The sequence below is a fragment of the Morone saxatilis genome, unplaced genomic scaffold (assembly GCF_004916995.1).
Source record: "Morone saxatilis isolate NCDOM2014 unplaced genomic scaffold, NCSU_SB_2.0 Contig12, whole genome shotgun sequence".
NCBI lineage: Eukaryota > Metazoa > Chordata > Actinopteri > Moronidae > Morone > Morone saxatilis.
The window spans coordinates 13143438-13159356 of NW_023339674.1; the positions used below are offsets into that span (position 1 = coordinate 13143438).

Here is a 15919-nt window from a genome sequence, read left to right on the forward strand (position 1 = left end):
TGTGTGTGTGTGTGTATGCACCCTATCATCAGCAACAGACTGTGCTTCAGCAGGTGCAGAACCTCAAGGCAAATATGAGCGGCTTGATATTACAGGAGACATCTGGCATGTGGACATTTACGCTCAGCTGTGTTCATACAGTATGCCTGCACATTCTGTGTGTGTGTGAGAGAGAGGTAGAGAGAGAACAGCCTTACAGTTGTCAGCATTTGGGCACCGTTGTGTCTATGAGTGCTTGCATGTTTTCATACAGAGATTACACTGCGTTTTCAAATCTCTGTCCTCCTGTGTGTTTGTGTGTACAATTTCATTATATTGAGGTACACAAGCCCATTGCTAAGGTTCACGGGAGTGCATGGCAAATACTTTGTTCTGTGAATCTACTGGTACTATCTGTCTGTAGTGCATTTCTGACTCGCCTGATTGGCCACACACCAGGTACTGTATGTACTTTCTGATATAAATCCTTGAACAGTTGTGTGTATGTCTACAACTCAACAAACTGGTCTTGTGCACAGATGGTACACGGATATAGATGCATGTACTGTTATTAGTTATTACACGGTATGTGTCTACGACCATGTGTGTCTCCAAGTGAACGTGCAGCTTCTGTGAAGCACTTTGTAACTTTGCTTTGAAAACTTCTACAAAAAACAAAGGCTATTATTATCATTATTGTTGAAAGTATTATTGACTGTGACTCACCAGGTTGGCCTCACTGGGTGCATGGTACTTCTCTGTGCCCATGCGAACCAGGCCGTCGTTGTAGAGAAAAATTCGAAGTGGGTCGCAAGAAGTGACAAGGATGTAGATGCGTAGGTCAAACTTGTAGCCCTCCATAAGGAAGGGCTTGTCCAGGTACTCCTGAACGATAAAGTGCTCCTGGGCTGGCAGCTTCTCACAGTTACGGATAAGCGAGATCCTGGATAGACAGAAATTTTATTAATCCTTGGGGGGGAAATTGGGGTGTCGTCACCAGCATAATAAAATATGGCATAGTAAAGACAAAAAAGATAATTAAAAAAATGATAGATGGAAGCACAGCAAGGACCATGAACATGACTGATGACTTTGGCACTGTCTTATATACGTGAAGCAAAAAAATTGAGCCAAACAGTATACAGATTTTATGGGTTTCAACACAATATTTCATTTCAAGTCATCGGGAAAAGTTAGTGGCATTTTTCTGGGGCCACATCTGCCTCTTATGCTGATACTTTCAATCTTCACATTTCAAGATTAATATGCCCTGCTTCTGTTTTTCAAAGCAATGGATAATACATATAATGTTCTACAGGAGCAATAGATGCAATCAGAGGGAGAAGACATGTCCTTACTGTGCATCGTATGACTTACATTTACACAGAAGACGTTTAGCCTTTCGGAGTAAAAGGATAAGAGTCATGATGCCCTAATGGCATCTGTGTGACCTTCCACTGTTAAATAACCTTTACTGAAATCATATGTAAATGAGTGCACTCAGCATGCCTCAGGTTTAGTTTGAGTGGGACAAGCTGTTTGGCTCTGTAGGGCATGGAATGGTCAAATTCTGTTCATTACCTGGCCATCTAAAATCACAGTTGAAATATAAATGTACAAAAAACAGACAGGTACAACACAAATGCTGGTTTGTCTGGCCAAACCTCTGCGAGCATCTGGAGAACATTGTGATTTTCTGAAGCCCAACTGCACTCTGTCTGAATGGCACAGTGGATCAAATGTTGTAGCAGGGTCTTTTAGCTGTGGGCAGGTTAATAGGAGCAGACATTGTGCTCCGTTTCAACCTCAACTCTAATTCATTTGCTTTGGTCTCATGTCACTGGCACTCAGACCTTATAGTACACAGGCCATTGCTAGCTGGACTCGAGAATGACTTGTGTTTGTGTGCATCCGTGTGGCTGTGCACGCAAGGGTGAATGGAGGGGCAATATTTTGAAAACTTTGTGAAAGTGTGTACGTCTGTTGGTATGTGTGTGGGTGTGTGTGTGTGCAGCGAGGGTGAGGGGGTCGTCGTTAAAACAATCTCCCACTATGTACAAGCATCGCGACTGACCTATATCACCATCACTCATAGTTAAGGCAGACTTGGCCTAAATTGCTTACATGCACAGGAAGGGCTGGGAGGCTCCATTATACACATGCAAGCAGGCATACTACACACACAAACATAATATTTGGCCAGGATGTAAAGACTTGATTGTTCAAAAAGTACAGTTTGAGGTACTGAAATATTGTGGCACCAAGCCACCAGAGGGCAAACATCGTTCTGCTTTGCGGCTTCTGTAATCACAGCCACAACATACAGTATCTTGGGAACAGTGCAGCCTGTGTTGTTTTATTTTGACCAAAGAATCCACCTGTTCGGTTAACTAATGAAGCAAAAACACCGGAGCACTGTTGATGAGCTTCTAAGTGTGGATCTCCACTGTGATCCATTTATTGCCTTTCAGGTTATGATGAAGGTGGGTCTTAGTTCAGCAGTCCTCCCTTCAGAGGTTTGATAAAACCATGGCAGCTTGTAGATCTGTTTTTTTTTTTAGTATAATGTTGTTACTTTCAGCTTCATCAGTCACTCCTCATCACCATGTGCCCCCACCAACCAAAGTACTGTTGCATTATAGACGAGCACTTCATTGGCCTGCTTATCAGAGTACTTGAACAGAAAAGAACGGGGAGAAGTGGATGGGAGCCTGACCGATGATGTGAGGGGCCCTCCTAACAGGCAGACAGCAAGCTGAATGATGAGGACAGGGTTAACGGTGTTAGTTAGTCGAGGAGGAGTAGCTGAGGAGAAGACGACATGATTGATGAGCTGGGGTGTCAGATAATCACGGCCCACTCTCCCCTGCCTATTTAATTTGGCACCGGAGGGGATCTCGCCTTTTTAAGCCCTGCACGCGCTTTTATTTTGTTTCCCTTATAACAAGCTGCGCTTCAGACACAAACAATAACTTCATTTAGTTGGCCGACTGAAAAATAAATTACAGGGGGTAGATATAACTTAATTTCCTGCCGCGTCACACCATGCACAAAAAATAGAGAAAAATCTAATCTTGTGAGCCGCCCGGCGTTGAGTGGACGAGCTAAACTCATCATCTTTCATATTCTTAATGTATTGCAATAATTCAGCCTTTGCTGCCTTTTATTCTTTAATAAATAAGGGCTTAGTGCAGCATGGAGTTATAAGTAATGCTCACATTATACCAGAAAGGACAAATTCAAAGAGAATCAGAGGGAAAGGTGAAGCACACTGAGCTATTTGTACTTCAATATCCCCACCTATTGGTGCCAGTGATTAATGCACTCTAAAGTACAGTCCCCATACATGGACTTCAGGGATCCTATTTTCAAAGAATAAAAAGTCAAATAGTTATTTATTAATAAATATTCAGCAAGTTTCAGCTTATTCTCAAGAGCTCAAGAGAGCTATGTGCAAAGCAAAAATACATTATTTTGAGAGGGCCCTGTTTTTGAGCCAAATCATAATATTCACAGTTTGGCCTTTCTTTTAGTTAATATTTTATCTTATGAAACAGAATTATTTGTAAAACCAACCACACTTGTATATTTGAACTTGAACCACTTGGCATTTTCACTTTATTTTAGTCTCCTTCTTGAACTCCACGCAGGTCAAATCATAGCTGAAGAGAACTCTGTTTTGAGTGCCAAATGAGTTGGTTTGGCTCATACATAGAACATTAGAATACGTTACTAGGATTATTTTAAACACAATATAAGATACTTGCATTGTTGACCATACATCCATTTTTTTGGCACTTATCCTAGTCAGTGTTGTGATGGCAAAAGTGTGAACAGAGAAGCCCAAATGTCCCCAGGGAGCTTCCTTATTTTCATTAACTTCTCCTGGGAAGGAAATGTCATCCCTCCAGGGTGTCGTGGCTCTGCCTCAGGATCTCCTCCTACTCAGTGCAGTCCCTGAAACTTCTCCTAAAGCAAGGGAGCTTGCTTACTTGATAAACAAATCAGCTCAACAGGCTCTTCTCAAAAAGAGCAACGGAGCTTTAGAATCAATACCACCCCATGCTCAGCCAGGCTTATAATGTTGAGTTTTTTTGACTCAGTGTCAGGGGGCAGTACATTTTGTTTTGTAATGTTTTGTCCACCCCTATTTACACACAGCACTTCTCAATATAATGCCAAATACAACACTGCTCGAACCGTTGAAGCTCCACCACAGTGCACTGATTGTTGGATTTTTACTTGGCACTAGAATGTACCATGCTTGCAGTTTAGAAAAGTTTAGGGCTGATTCTCTACATACTTCATGATTTCAGGATAGTGAAACCATACCATAGAAATGTGACATCACAACCTGAGATAGGCTTTAACCCCATGGGACTGCAAGTATGAAATATGCATTCAGGTACATATTGTCATCTGGATGAAGTATGCACTCAGATGACACAGGTACGCTCATCTTTTCATAAAGAGGTGCTATTGAGAGACAGAGTCCCCTGCAGCAGCCATCATGGTCCATTTTCTAGTCTGACCGGTCTCTGCTGATGGTGCCTCATAAAGGAATCCAATAATCACATGCAGAGACCTTCAGGGAAGGAACTACAGTAACTGCCAGGGACCGTGTGTGTGTGTGTGTGTGTCCTCCACTGGCAGCGATAACCTCTGATTTATGAAGAGTGTGACCATCGAGGACAATGAGACCAACAATGAGATTCACCACACCCTCTCAGCTCCAATACTCAATCTGGTCCCAGCCCTAATGCTATTTCCATAGACACCCAAGCCAGGGTAACAAACCTCGCATTGCCTTGTTTTCTTGTGTTTGTCCTCTATTTCCTCTACTGCTAATTTCCTCCTCCGCTCACTCACTCCCGTGCTTTCTATCCCGTTTCAGTCGACCTGGTTCCTCTCTGTCTTGTAGTCAGTGTGTTAGAGACACTTGCTAGCCTCTGACCTACCCGTGACCCATGGCTCCATTAGCGGGTTTGACAATAAAGGTCTTCTGCTTGCGTTTCCTGCGTAGCTCCTTAACGTAGTTCTGGAATTGAGTGTACTCAGCGGGGAAGATCCAGGTTTTGGGTATGAAGCTGTACTCTTGAGGCTGGCACTTGATCATTCTTGAGAAACAAAGAAAAGATCATTTTACACTTTTAGAATCATCTGGGCTCTTGTACATGTACTATTTATACTTTATAAGTCGCATTTAGCAGAGTTATTACAGTAAGAATTTATTTTGTGCTTTTACAGCGGTGTTTTCTATTTATTTGTGCTTGTGATGGTGGAGTGCTGCAAGTACCCAGTTGTAACTTCATAGAGTGCCAGCTGGCTGAACACTGAGCTTTGAAATGCTCTTGTTTTTGCACAACTGCAACTGAACCAAAGTACTCTCATTTTATGTGTTAAGAGAGACAGGAAACTTACTTGGACATGTTTCTTGCTAGGCAGTCTTTCCGGCAGATTTCGCCCATACCAGGGAAATGGTTAATTCTCTGCAGAGGGACAGGCAGACATAATAATGTTGTTAGGGCCATTACGCCACTCAATTCCACCCCCACCCCTTCATAAAAATGAGCACATTAAAGGCAGCAACCTGAAGTGAGCTTACAATGTTCTGACATTTATGCCCAATTACGGACTCAAAACAAAAAGGTGATGCTGAGACCTTTCTCAACCCTTATTTAGTTTACCATAGTTTTTTTTATACTATTTAAAGGTTGGGGAGGGAAGAGGCGAGAAAAAAAAAGATCAATCTCAACTCCGAGGGGCCGAGGTAATTGGTTCTGCATCGCAAGCTCCTGCAGTGACAGTTGAATGAATTGCTTTGAATGCGCTGAAAGGGGGGTGGGGGGTAAAGGAAAAATTCTGGGTTTTCTGTATTCTTTGACCAAATGAGCCTGAACAGGGGCGTTAATTAGGCTCGTATGAACTGAAACTTGACAGCAAACTCTCACAGTACATCACTAAACGGAAAAAAGGAAAAAATTAAAAGAGGGAGAGAGAGAGAGGAGAGGGGGAAAAAAGAACGCAGAGTGTAAAAGGATCCTGTGATTATTATCCAAACGAGACAGATGTAATTAGGGATTCGGAAGAGATTGCACAATTATGCCAATGCCGCGAGACGACGTGGCTTGTGAGGGGAAATCAAAACCAATTGTTGAGGGACTTCTACTTTTCTACTGAGAAATTATCTCATGAAACACCACAGCAGCGCGAGAGAGCAAGTGAAAACAATTGACAGCAAATCACCAGTTCCATGTGAAACATTAGCCACATTGCTACACATTAAGCTGTTACAGTATTTGTAATATTCAATCTATTTAGCTGAACTTTTGCTGCCCCTGTCCTAACAAGCCATATTCTTTGTGGCTTGTGATTTAATCAATCATTAGTGCCCAGTCTAATCAAATAAGCACTCGGGAAGATGGATGGCTAGCGCTCGGAGCAGCAGCAGCAAGTTCACTCAGCAGGACAGGGAGGTCAAACAGAGGTAGGATCACTCTCAGACTAGTAAACAGAACACAGAGCAACCCTTGTTGTTTGGGCCCGTCTTGTCAACATCACTAGTGACATCTGAAACCTGACCCCCACCCCCTGCTGCCCACAACTTGTCAGTCTACTTGTCAATCTTCCCGTCAGTCTCTTTTTTTGTAAGCTGTTCCCTCTCCCTCTGTCCATCCCCCCCTCCTATTTGCTGTCTCTCTCTTACCTCCTTCGGTCTGACGATAAGCAGATGGCCGTCCATCTTCACTTTTTTCACCTTTCTTTCTATTCTATTTTATTTACCATGTTTAAACTGAATCTTCTTAACTTTCCATTGCTTTCCCCAACTCCGTATATCCCAAATTGTGTAGACAGGTCTAAAAACATATTGTAAGGCAGGGTGGTGTGCACATTATACACAAACTGATTAGGTTCATCAGATCCAGAAACCTGAGCTATGGTCTTGATGGAAACTGCTCCATTTCTGTAAACTGTATTATCTTGCAGTATACTATCTGTATACTGTTTTCATTTATAGGATAAATAAAATCAATGGTATTTTATGTATTTTTCCTCACATTAAGTACATTTGAGTTGGGTTTTTTAAGCCTTTTGAGATTTGTGACTTTGGCTATATAAGTAAAATTGACTTAACTTGACAAAGTAACTGCACCTCAGAAACTCCTTATCTCCCCCTCATAGTTTCCCCAATATTAGTTCATGATGATTGATATCCACATGTTGAAATGGTTCTGTTCTTTTTTTACGGTCACACACTGTTTTTATAAACCAGATGGTTTGCTGTTGCTGAGTGTCCTCTGGTGGATTCTGTTCAGAAGAATTAACTTAGAAAAAAACTCTACAATGTGTTCTTTAAAATATTCTTATTTGAACTGAAATGCCACATGATCACTTATCTGGCAAATGTTTAATGACATGCAGGCCAGAAAAATAGGTTTCAGTATGATCATTGTTCACACATACAAGTGTCAGGTACAAAGAGTAATGTTCACTGACAAATCGCTTTGTTGGCAGGTGTTATGTGCTCACTGCTAAGTTTAGCCAGCGCTATGTTGTTGTCCTCACATGTAGTGTGTATGCCCCATCAGCCCTGCATGTGCCAGCAAATATAATGATTGTGATATCTGCTGAAAGGAATTCATTTAAGGTGTAACTTCTCCCAATACAATTAGATTTTTGACAGTAAGTGTGAATAAACCTTTTGTCACAGTTCATTATCATTATATCACGTTATTGTGCAAAATATTTAGAAGCATGTTATAAGGCCTTGAATCACAGTGGTTCAGTGGTTTCTTCTCTCTTTAAGAGTGTATCTAGGAATGCTTTGCTGTAATACGTTTGAATAATCTGCAGAAATTGTGTCATGTTTATCCATCTCAGCAGTCAGTCAGTAGGGACTTGGAAACCGGAGGGTGGTCAGTTCAAGTCCACAGTATAGAGCGTGGTGGTTCAGCTCCTGGGTGAGGTGCCCCTGAAAGCACTGCCAGCGCTGGCAGGGGCACAGAACCCTAACTGCCCCAGGGCACCACCCTCATTGGCAGGGCTCATCACTTCACCACCCACTCCACATTTGCATATCCAGGAGCCGTGCCTGTGGCGGTGTGTGTTTCTGTGGGTGTGGTGTGTGTGAGATTGTATTTTTCAGGCCTATGTGTGTAAAGATTCAAGGGGAAAAAAAATTCTCCTCTGGGGATCAATAAAGTAAATCTTCTTTTTTTTCTTCTAAGCAAATGATTATTTGCAGGAGTGGATTGAGTTTTCTGTTTAGGAAAATCATTTAGATCAAAATTCTCCAAGCAGGGAAGGGTTGAAGTAGCTGTCATTTTTGTTTCATTCTTTAAATCCCTTTTCTTCTGGTGCACTGCACTGTTTAATTTCAGAGGCATCCCTTTCACCTTTTCTCTTTAGGAATCCTTCGGGAATATCCATTTCAACTAGTGATATACACCATAAGGGGCAGGTTATTTTGTTCTGTTACGTTGTTTGTAACATCTGGTTTACCTTTAAAGTCTACAGAACACATATGATCTTTTTCGGATCTGCTCCTCAAGACCTTTCATTTCCAAAGTTAGATACGTCCGCTGGCAGCTGATTGGTGTCATGGACTTTGGCTGTTGGCCACTGAGCAGCTTTATTGGAGCACAAGTAAAGGTTAAGATCCAGATTTTCCTGTTCATTGCAGCAATTGAATCTGACACCCTTATTCGGTACCCTTATACTAGGCTACCATACAAGGTGTGCTGACTTGACATGGTGGCCATGCAGTGTACCTGATAATTCCTGAGCTCAGCGATTTTCTCGTGCTGCACGGCCGAGTCATTCCAGATGAGGTTGGCAGTCTCGTCGTCATCTCGGGACTTGATAAAGTCCATTTCGTTGATGACTATACGAACTAGGGGGGAAAAAATCACATTACACTGTATAATAGATTGCAAAAATATATAGTGTATAAATAAACTTTGTACTCTGTCTTTTAGAAGCCATTTTAATGATGAAAACAACTAAAAAACAACCTATAAATTCAAAATGAGAGCAAGATGTGACTCAGAGCCACAAATCAATATTTCTGTTTCGCTCAAACATTTTGCATTTGGCTTAAATTCTGTTTATACATACATTAAGAGAGAAATGAGTCCAGGAGATTATAGATCAAAAAGCTTACAGCTATATTTACCATTCATGGAATGGTTGAGGAGCAGCCAATCGTAATGCCTCTTTTCAAAAAGATAAATTAATTGTCTGTAATGCATTCAAATCCCACTGGAAACCCCATAGTATGAGAGATAGGTGGCAAGCCCATTTGGACATTAATCCGACAACTATTCATTATTCAGTGAGTAATGAAAAATTCATATGCCCTAACGAAACAAGCTATTAATTAATTTCTTGAAAGCCTTCACAAACCTGAAGAAGGCTTGCCTAATGTTGCATGATGGCACCTGAATGGGAAAAAAGTGTTTCCGATGTAACTTCATCCATCTGTTAACGTCGGCAGAGGCTAACAGTGGTCTGCTAACTAGAACAGGGAGGGTTTACATCACAGCAGGCCTATGCTTGGTACAGTCTTTGAGTACAAAGCTATAATCAATCCTTTCTTACGTATCTCACCATCCTTAGGGCCAGAGTTTACATTCCCTTCTCAGTGGGTGTAAAGCAAATTTCCAACACCACATTCCTTGACCTTTAACCTTTACCTGTAATACTATCAATTCTGGAACAAAAAAAGACAGCTGCAAAAAAGGTAACAGCAAAAATGAGGCATCCATCTGGCCCTTAGTGTTAATTTTCCTTCAAAATAGCCTTGCACTTCCCTCCGAATGGCCACTGTGAGCGTCTCGTCACAGCTAGCAAACTGACTCACAGCTAGACTCCCATCTACCTACAGGATCCCAGCAGCCCCCCAACTTCTACTTGCTGCTGCTGACTCCTTAGTTTCATAGGGTTGTAGTTCACCCCTGAGAGCTGTGCTGCCACACAATATACTGAACATGTAAGGAGTGCTTACTTTGCTCTTTTGGCCCTTCTAAAAAAAAAAAAAACTCACTGCCAAGTTAAATTACCTCAATAAAGATTTATATATGTATGTAAGGCCGAGCTGTCTCCGTGTGAACTGTTTGGCATCACTGCAACTCTATTAGGTTTAATTTAAAACATTAAATAACAACGGCCTCCTTCAAACAATTCACCACAGCAAATTAGATTTTATTGTTGAGACGACATTGTGATTGGATTTGCTGTGTTTTGAGGGGCAGACTAAGCCATACTAACCACCTAAAATGTTGGTCTTGCTTTCTGATGAAATTTCCATGAAAAAAATCTAAATCTAAATTCAGAAGCTTGAAATCGGAGGCGTTTTATTACTGCATACACAATGTAGCGAGATCTGGCATAAAATGAGCTTACCAGACAAGACCAGTGATCATTTATTGTGTGTTCATTAATGTTAATTATGCATTCAACATGTCTATGTAAGTAAAAACATACACTACTGCTATTTCAGGCAGCTCCCCTGTTATTTAAACAAAAAACATCAGTACACGGATAATGTACATCAATGAAAGGATTTCATCAGCCATCTCAAAGACAGCCTCTTTTCATCCTACACTAGCTCCTCCATTAACATGCACCCTTTGATTAAAAGATACCTTATCTTTGCAGACTGACATTTATGTAGTGCATATGCCTGTTTTAGCTCCATTTCTAATATGTTTATTGAACATGTTTCAGCATTGTTGTCATTACTGTACTTTCAAAAGCATTTTAAAATGATTAGTGATAGGTTACCGTACCGATCTCATATTTGGTGCCAGCAACATTGCCGCTGATAGTGCCTTTCTTCTTTTTGGTGCGCACCTTCCTCTTCCCACTGCTGTGGTAGGATCCCACAGATGGCCCGTTCACGGGGGACGCTCCTTGATCCTCTGGAGGAGGAGACAGAATACAACAAAACTAGATACAGTCACAGCCTGTGCTCCAGACTGGGAGGGGAGCAGGAGTATTTCGATATATTTTCCTCATTTCTGCAGGGGATTTACTGGGGTTTGTTTATGGGGCTAGGGTGTAAATGAATTAGGCGACTAGTTTGTTATAGCTGCATGCATCATGATCCTTTTATTATAATCTGTGTGTGTGTGAGTGTGTGTGGGGCTCTATGCAGGAAAGAATAGTACTGATGAGCAGGCAGGCAGGTACATTATGTATATAAGCCCACTTGGGCATGTGTGTGTATGCTTATGAATGCCACAGTGTATGTACAACCTAAGAGAATAACCCTGTCAGTCCGGAGAGAGTTGGGCCTCTCTTACTCACCTCCTTCATTGGGAGGGGAGGGCATCTCAGGGGCTGGAGGAGTGAAGGGGCAAGCCAAGCTTTCTGCCAGGCTTGGCGGGCGGGTGGGCCTCGCAGGGTTCTCACAGCACGCTCCAAGGGCTCTCTCACACTTGCACTAGTTAGTCTTCCCTGTCTTGGGCTGTATGGACGATGTGGATCAGGATGGCCCAATGGATCATCTGAGCATCTCCCTGGCGCCTTTCAGCAGCATAAAGAGCAGCAGCAGAGTGTGAGTAGGGTGAGGAGTTAGAAGGGGATAGCGGTGGTGGGGAAGAGTGGGAGGGGGATGGCCTCTCAAGGGTCTACACAGCCCCAGCTTATTTACAGCCCCAAGAGGAGACAGGGAGGGGAAGGGGGGGTGGACAGAGGGATGGATAGGAATGCCTGTAGAGGAGAAGAAAAAAGATATTTTACTGCTGCGGACCAGTAGTAGTAGGCTGACTGCTCAGAGAGTGCACACTGTGGATCTGTGTGTGTTTTCTCACTGGACTGGAGGGCATTGGACATGCTTTTGATGTAAAGCAGCAGCACACAGTCCTATCACAGGCTACATCAGTCAATCTGACACTGAGCGTAACAGTTCAGTGAGAACTCAGCCCAGACACTGCAGTACTACTAATGAAATAATCTAAAGGTGTGTTAGGTCAACTGGACTAATTGGTGTTCCATGGAATTTACTAAGCAATATTAATGTAGTTGTCAAGTAAAGGGCTTGTAGCATCTCATTGTGTCTCATGCCTGTGCCGGTTGGGTTTCATTGTATGGCTGAGAGGTCACTTTATTCAAACAGATGGCGTCTTTACCATGGTTTGTTAAAAGGATGCTTCGGGCTATGATCAGTGCGGGGAATTAGCACCAGCCGTCAGCCAAATCCTGTTATTGTTTAGCTGTGGTCTGAGACTGTGTCTTTATTGAGATGTTCTGCCATATTTGGTTTTTTGCTGGCTGGGGCAGCATAGTGACTAAGTAGTTAGCACTGTTGCCTCACACTGTTTGAGTCTCTGGCTTCTTTGTGTGTAGTTTGCATGTTCATATTTTGTCACTGTAGGTTCTCCTGTCCTCGTGCTCCAGATTTTCACAGACCAAGCAGTATTCAGGTGGACTGGAGACTCCAAACTACCCACAGGTATGAATCTGTGTGACTCCGTCCAGCAATGGAAGCAAGCAAGCTATAAATTGTATCCCCAATTTACTGCATGCTTGGAACGATTCCAGCTGCTCAGGATCCTAGCAAGTCAAATAGTGCACGTAGCTGCTTAATTTTAAACTGACAATGATCCATGCTAACAGACTGAAGGGTCAGAAAGTTTGGGAACCACTGCCTCGTAAAGTAAAGTTCCTCTTTACAATTAGAAAATAGTTTTCACTGTTTTCCATATGATGGCAAATATTGTTTACACTGCATGTTTGAAACTCAGGTTGCATATTTGAAACATGAGAACTTCGCTAAGATATTGCATTCATGCAAGGCCCAAGTCTAATCAAGATGTCATCATTTTGAAGAAGAAAACTAACCATGTAATGTGGATGTCCATGTGAGTATCAGTCCATGAATTATAGTAACAGATATAACCGTATAAACTTTAAATCAAAGGTAACATTATATATCAATTAGGCTATATCTACAGTACACTGGCATATGGTGCCTCTAATGAATTTAATAAAGAGATCAACAGTAGCCTCTAGTGGTGAGAATATGCTGAAAACTCATCCCTCCACCCATCTGTAGATACTGTCCACACACACACACACACACCTGTTCACATCAGAAAATATCCACACACGCTGACTTGAAAAGCAACCCTATCAATTCGATCAGCATCCTCTGGACAAATTAAAATGGGGAAACAATCCAATCGCATTACTCAATCATTCAGTAGTCTTCACTGTCCGCCTCTTGGTCTCCCTGTTGTAAGCACAAGACATTGATCCTGGGGAGGACAGAGACTGGAATGAGATCAGCACAGAGGGGGAGAGCAACAACAAAGAGTCACAGTGATAAAGTGAGGCAAGCTGTGCTAATGACAACCTGCCCCCACCTCCCAGTGGTGTACTGGTTCTCTGCCAGGGAACACTGTTTCTATAGGAGCACTGGACCTCGGTGTCATGTAAACCCTCGGGCACAAGGCCTGACAGGCACATCTGATGCAACTAAACACCTACAAACACACACGCAAGACAAGAACACACATGTAAAAAAAATACACACCGTCCCCAGACAAGGGCAGTGATGTTATTCTTAATTATTCTGCACAATATTGCAGGACTATTAATCTTCATAATTTGATTGCACTTTTTGTGTTTTATCAACATTAAGTATCTTAATTTTTTCAGCTACATACAAAATTAAACATTTATTGTTGCTGTCTCAATATTAACAATTATTAATGGCGTTAAAATTGACGCTAAAAGTGCTAATATTTTTACATTATACTTGGATTCAAAACTAAAGTCAAGCTACCATGATAACTGAGAGAGGAGCACATTCACAAATAGGAATTTAGTTCTCTCTTCTAGATCTTCTCTGATAATGTGATTAAATGTGTTTCCGTGTGCCTTAGAGTGAAATGTCAACACAGACTTTTATCTAGGTTTTTTTGCCTGACTACCATATAAGGTCACAGTTGAGGCACTTATCGCAGTGATGGATGACAAGGCAAAAAGAGGCTCTGCCGTGTTTTGCTCATTTGTCTTAGTGGTAGTAGTGGTTATCAACCACAAAATGGCCTAGTTTTACTGGCATTCACATGATAGAAGTGGGACTTCCATGTAAGCAGGAACCAGATTAGAATAACTGTTATCTCTGACTGATAGAGGGACGTGTGCATCTTGTTAGGATGTTGTCATTTCAGTACTTTTATGATTTCCTGTCTAATAAAATCCAAAAGATACAATCTTTAAATAGAGACAGTACAGGCGATATATGCTGAATATGTTTTTTTTATAGCATATTTGACTCTCATATACAGTATACTGTTTTATTCTGAAACATCTGTGAGCTTCTTCTTCGTCCTGGGAAGTTTCATTTTTGTCCCTCTTTGCAGTTTCTATCACTCTTTTGGTAACTTTTGAATACCACATGAGAACATCAGGGTTCAGACTTTGGAAGCATTACTTTCCAATATGTTCTACCGCTAGCATCATCACAAATAATCCTTCAGTGAAGCATTTACAACGAAATCTTAACTAAATCCCCTCCACTAAGTAGAGCATCTACTGTTAATCCTCTGATGCAATGACACTTTTTCTCCAACAGAGTGAGCCAGAGGGCCACCACAGCCGAGCGGAGCTGAATGGGCAGAGCTCCTATGGATGCTGAGCTCATGCACTTCCCCGCTGCCACACACAAGATAGAAAGGCTTCATTGTAGAGAGTCGGCGCTTCATGCTGCTCAGCTGCATCGCTCTCTGTTTCACAAGCTCTAAATGCATGACAACTGTATGTCTGTCTTTCAGGGCATTGTTATGCAGAATCTTCCCCCTAATTATCCAGCACAAGTTGTTAATGTGTGTGTCATGTTACAGTACATCATGGTTCCCTCTCAGAAACATTAAACATTTTTTTATTGCAGCACCACAAACATTTACTGAAACAGTAACGTGGTTCTAGTTCAAAACTCTACCAAGAAATTCCTCTTCACACAGGTATTATCTCACTATCATAAGGCAATGGCACTTCAAAAACACAGCACCCCGTTTTATGTCAAAAGCTAATCCAAAAAGACTGCACAAATAGCTTTACAAGGAGTGTGCCAAAGGAAAAGGCTGATCCAAAGTGGTAGACTGTTTATTCATGACAAGCAGTGTCACACCTATTACACAAGTCCCTTCAACAACCGGCGGTACATCCCTGAGGGGCTTGTTTTATGTTCTCCCTGCCTTACATGAAAGTACATCTTGAAAGCAGTCGTCAAATACAGAATCAATAGAGAGGCTTGGGGAATCACCACTCAGCTTCACGTTATGCTGAAAGAGCAGGATTTGCAGACACAGGTTCTTTTCTGTGCATGCAGTACGCCCCGGTCTTGCCATTACAGCAGTGTCGGGACCTCGTGGTATACCCGTTTAAAAGGGTAGAGACACTGTCTAAGAGTGGAGACATGTACTATTACACATCCTTGTCTGAAAAGCAAACGTAAACAAAAGATTTTTAGAGTAGAAAATTTACCTTTTGTCTAGTAGAAAGCCTTTTCACAGGACATTTTCTTACACAGGCACAATGCCAAAGTGATTCTGTACATCTACAAGGTGTAAAACACACAGTCTCTTTGCATCCTTCTATCCCTTTTATATAACTATTTCTATCTTTACCTATATGGTCACCACCACAACACTGTCCCACCAGGAAAAATGATAGCTGAGTTTGCGGACTACTCTCACAGGAAAGTACTTGGTTTAGAATTGCCAGCGGATCTAAAATTAGCTCTAACCAGTGACCCAACTCTGGCTTCGTGCCTTCTTCCAGATATGAGGAGGAACAAGTGTGGGAGCTATCAGCCCACGGCGTACTGAAATACACCAACAAACAGCTGAGTGCTAAGCTTAAGTTTATCAGAAAGAATCGACAGTAATAGACGCAGAATGGCCAAATGTAAAATTCAGCCAATGCC

At 41.9% G+C, this 15919-nt stretch overlaps 1 protein-coding gene across 6 annotated transcripts in view; it reads right to left on the reverse strand.

The window, feature by feature from the left end:
• The window catches only part of ttll7 (tubulin tyrosine ligase-like family, member 7), a 69418-nt gene that overhangs the window by 51928 nt on the left and 1571 nt on the right, over positions 1 to 15919 (reverse strand). For all 6 annotated transcript variants that reach the window (XM_035653484.1, XM_035653486.1, XM_035653485.1 and 3 more), the window contains exons 2-7: positions 11290 to 11694; positions 10770 to 10901; positions 8751 to 8872; positions 5401 to 5468; positions 4938 to 5096; positions 706 to 922 (exon numbers count right to left, since the gene is read on the reverse strand). In XM_035653484.1, coding sequence (XP_035509377.1) covers positions 706 to 922; positions 4938 to 5096; positions 5401 to 5468; positions 8751 to 8872; positions 10770 to 10901; positions 11290 to 11314 — 723 coding nt within the window. In that variant the 5' untranslated portion in view covers positions 11315 to 11694. The remainder of the gene's footprint in view (positions 1 to 705; positions 923 to 4937; positions 5097 to 5400; positions 5469 to 8750; positions 8873 to 10769; positions 10902 to 11289; positions 11695 to 15919) is intronic.